General features: G+C 41.5%; 1 protein-coding gene across 1 annotated transcript in view; it reads right to left on the minus strand.

Annotated features, from left to right (window-relative positions):
• The window catches only part of hpse2 (heparanase 2), a 65,597-nt gene that overhangs the window by 10,419 nt on the left and 50,178 nt on the right, over positions 1-5,000 (minus strand). The window contains exon 10 of the mRNA XM_080849458.1: positions 17-162. Within this exon, the coding sequence (XP_080705584.1) occupies positions 17-162 (146 nt within the window). The remainder of the gene's footprint in view (positions 1-16; positions 163-5,000) is intronic.

Consider the following 5,000-nt stretch of genomic DNA (forward strand, 5'->3'; position numbering starts at 1 on the left):
GGCTGTGTGTGTGTACCTGCGTGAGCTGGTGCAGTGGGCATAGATGCGCAGCTTGTCTCTGATGACTCGTCCTGGGCGGGGCCTTCTCTGTAACCCGGCAACCTGCACAGCCAGAACCCGCTGACCAACCAGACGCTTGAACAGCAAGGAGAGCCAGTAGTCCTGGGGGGGTGGGGGGGATAGGTTAGGCCAGTAACTGTGACTGTGTTAGTGCAGTATGGTAGTATGGTGTCCTAGGGTTAGTGACTGTGACTGTGTTAGTGCAGTATGGTAGTATGGTGTCCTAGGGTTAGTGACTGTGACTGTGTTTGTGTAGTATGGCAGTATGGTGCCCTAGGGTGGGGATGCCGTGCTTTAGAGAGGGGCGATATAGCCAGGAGCTCTTCATGTACTTTTACACACAATTGCACCGCAAACACACACAACATTATGAACTTTCTCACACAATTACACCACAAACACACACAACATTATGAACTTTCTCACACAATTACACCACAAACACACACAACATTATTCATTTTCTCGCACAATTACACCACAAACACAAACAACATTATTAACTTTCTCACACAATTACACCACAAACACACACAACATTATTAACTTTCTCACACAATTACACCACAAACACAAACAACATTATTAACTTTCTCACACAATTACACCACAAACACGCACACCATTATGAACTTTCTTAAAAACAACACCACAAAAAAAAACGAAAAACATTAAAACCTCCAACCAACAAGGTTTAACAATGCTCAACTCCCTCCCTCTCACAGCCACACCCACTTGCTAATCATCTCCAACTTCACACAGCAGCTTCCATACCCCCAGGCACAAGGACACGTCATGACATCATTAGCCAGTTTATGATAAGCAAGAGAGAGAGAGAGAGAGAGAGAGAGAGAGAGAGAGAGAGAGAGAGAGAGACACACACACACACACAATTAGAGGCGGAAGCTTTAATTGCATTTATTTTTTCTTGGGGTCAACAAAAAAGGGAGTGGGAATGGTGGCTGGTCACATGAAAATGTAATACTCTTATTATAAACAGGTTTATGACTAATCAGGCAGTTTATAACTAGACGTAACGCAAAGCGTTACAAAATATGGCCGCCGAACTGTTCAGGAGGTTTAGGCACAGAATGAGTCATGGTTGTCAGTGTGTTTTTGTGTTTTTATGTGTTTTGTGTGTGTAAATTGGTTTGTGTTTCATTTTTATGTATTAAAGGAATTATTTGTGATAGATGTTGATGATTTGATTATGTAATGTTTTGTGTACTACTTTTTTGTGGATTGTTTTGGTATATTTTTCTTTTGCAATGTAGTTTGTTAAAACAGGTCACATAAAGTTGTTAATAAAAGTTGTCAGGCCACCTACAGGCCAGTTGGTGTACAGTCACATAAAAAAAAAAAATATTGTATGGTCCCCCATCGACGGATTTGCACGAAACTTGGCATGCATTCAGAGGGTCTCATAATGATCCACCACTTTCAATTGTGTGCACTTTCGACAATATATGCATAAGTTATAAGTGACTGGAGTTGTGAAGAGTGCATAGTTTGAGGGTCTGCCACGCCCACACCCTTCAAACTTTGTAAAAGATTCTCATAACTTTGAATTCCCCATTTCTGAAGAGTAACCTGACCACGTTTGAAGACATTGCCATTAAATCTGTAGGAGGAGTTCAATCACATGCGAGGTGTGGAAACAAAGTGAACAGGTGGCGCTATAGGTGATATCCATCAGGCATATGTACGTGTTCGGGCCGGATCCAGCGTCCACCCTAAGACATTTTCTCTGGATCAAACAATGTACGTAAGAGTTATAAGAGACTTTGTGTTTTGTGGCAAGCACTGGCAAGTTGGCAAAGTTTGAGGGTCTGCCACGCCCACACCTTCCGACTAATGAGAAAATCTTCTATAACTTTTAGTCGCCCATGGCTGAGGAGTAACCTGACCACATTTCAAGGCGTTCCCATTAAATCTGTCGGAGGAGTTCGATCAGATGTGAGGTGTGCAAACGCCGTCAAAACGCATCTTCCACTCAAAATGGCCGACTTCCTGTGGACCTGCCACCATGGCGCCAAGAGACTTTATGGTGCGTCCAAGCATGATGAAGACGTGTACCGAATTCCGTCAAGCTACGCCGCAATGCGCAGTTTTTTTTGCAATGTTCTAGGGGGCGCTACAGAGCCATTTTGCTCCATCCATGGACAAAAACTCTACCGAAGATGGACGGTTACAGGCTTGATGTCCCTGGCAAATTTGGTAATTTTTCAAACACTTTGACATATATGCGATTAAAACACCTCATTTATGCTTTTCAATTTTTAACTAGGTGGCGCTATACATGTAATGACTAGTTATGGTATGGGTTGACATGGCCCCTTAACACAAACATACAAGAACAATTTGGCCCTCCTAGGCCCTACGGTTCTCGGGATATTCGAAGAAAACTGTGTCGCGCCACCTACAGGCCAGTTGGTGTATAACTATATAAATCAATTTATTGCATGCCCCCCCCGTGAACGGAATTCCACGAAACTTACCGTGCAATCAGAAGGTGTCATAATGATCCCACACCTTCGATTTCGTGCAGTTCTGACCTTGTCAACTTACAATTACATTTTTTTACAACACTCCATTTTTGCTTTTTCATTTGTAACTAGGTGGCGCTATACATGAAATAAGTGGTAGTGGAATGGTTGACGTGGCCTCTTAAGACCAACATACAAAAAAAATGTGGTCCTCCTAGGCCCTACGGTTTTCGACTTATTCACAGAAAACTGAATCAACCCACCCTCTTTAAAAGGGGTCCAGTCCGACGGGGGTGCAACGGATCAAAACAAAAATCCATGGTTCCACGCTAATCTAGTGGGGCTACATGCCCACCAAATTTCGTGCACCCACATGTATCAGTGTCCCGGGAATTGTTGACAGAAAATCGGCAAACCCCCCAAAAAAACCTAAAAAAAACCTGAAAAACCAGGAAAAAAAAACTCCGACTAAACCTGTCGCGCGGCGGTCATAATAAACATAACAGGTTTATGACTAACCAGTTTATACTAAGCATAACAGGTTTATGACTTACCAGTTTATAATAAGCATAACAGGTTTTTGAATAACCAGTTTATAATAAGCATATTACATTCTCCATGTGACCAGTCACTATTCCTATTTCTACTTTTGTTTTAAAAACAAACCTTGCGCCTTGTGTGCGTGTGTGTGTGTGTGTGTGTGTGTGTGTGTGTGTGTGTATGCGGCATGTATGCTTATATGTTTTACATCGATGCGTATGTGATTTGGGACTCTCACCTCACAAATATTATGTGTTGCTATTTCCTCTATTTTTGCAATAGTTAATTGTTGCACTGTAAAAGAAAAGAAAATGCAAAGCACATGCATTCAATGACCACTTCTTCTGAAAGCCATGGATACCTGTCTCAGTCAATCTTCACCACCAGCAAAACTCTGTGTAACTACAGCAATTTTTGCAGGCATGTAGATACTCCGTTTGAACTTTCAGTTCAAAACTGGACACATTTAGATCATTGTAGATGAAAATATGTTTTGACAGATAATAGAAACTATGAACTTGAAAAAACAGATTATTCAGATTGTTGTGGAAAATATATTCCATTTTCTGCTTTGATTTGCTTGTTTGAAACCTTGTTCCCAACTATACAAACGCAGTGATACTGCATTGAAATATGAATGTATGAATGAAAAATAAAAAAAAAATACCCAAAGATTCCACTTCAATAAAGGTCTGGTATTTAGCACTTTTATCCAAAGTTCAAGAGCTTTGCCTAGGAATTTAACCCAGGTCAGCTGCTTGTTAGACACCAACACTAACCACTATACCACTGACACCATTTATCCCTCTTTGGGAGATTTACCACACTCGATAATCTACAGAATGGTGAGAGGCAAAAAAACAGATCAAAACAGTTTAATCTTGGTGTCAGCAGACAACTGCTTGCCTTGAAATACTTGTGGAATATGGGGGAAGTTAGGGTTGGATTAGATGTGCGAAAGATTCAAGGCAAGGGAGAATGTTGCGGTACTGTCTATTTGAAGTTGATAAACAATTCACGCTAAATTCAGAGGATCAGTATTAGGGCTGCAGGACACTTCTAGTGGTAGTCTCATGTGTTGTTGTTTCGCTTACTGTACTGGAAAGAAACGTGTCTGCACACTTTTCTTTTTACTATAGTATACCACAGAACATTTAGCATAGAGGTGTCTTGAAGCATATAGCTGAATTTCATATTTACTGTATTTGTTCTGTGCTTCAATATGGACTGTAGGAGTTGTCATAGGTTTGTCTTTTCTGCAATGCTTTAAGTTGTCTGTGTTTTTTAGTTTGTTGCATATAGAGTGATAAAGTAGTTTAATGGGAGAGGGGCATTAGCTATAGTTTTGGCAGCATGAGTCATTTTTGGGTGACGTATGAAGTGTTTTGGTGGTTGTAAAGCGAACTGCAAACTGTAATGCAATGCAAACTGATGGGCTGAGGTGTGCTTGTAAAGCCCACTGTGTGAAATGTTTTGAATTAGTGTACATGGTATTGAGGCAAGTGTGTCTATGTGCTTTCATCAAGGGGGGTCAGTTTCTGAGCCCTGGAATGACAGTTTCAGTTGTTACGCGCACTAAAGAAATAGAGAAAATTGAATTTGATTGTTGTTTCCAGATCTGCAAAGGCTGGGTAGCAGAGGGATGGGCGGTTGTGTATGGTGTGTGTGTGTGTGTGTGTGTGTGTGGGCAGAATCATTCATTGGCTGCAGCTGTTCCTACTTCCTGTCCTGAGCTCTGAAGCCTTCAGTCTTTCTGTTCAGCTACACACACACTCACACACAACACAGACACAAACACAAACACACACACCACACTCACACCACGCACACACACAAACACACTACAACACACACCACACACACTCACACACACACACACACACACACACACACACACACACACACACACACACA

Source organism: Sprattus sprattus (assembly GCF_963457725.1).
Source record: "Sprattus sprattus genome assembly, chromosome: 12".
NCBI classification, from domain to species: Eukaryota; Metazoa; Chordata; class Actinopteri; order Clupeiformes; family Clupeidae; genus Sprattus; species Sprattus sprattus.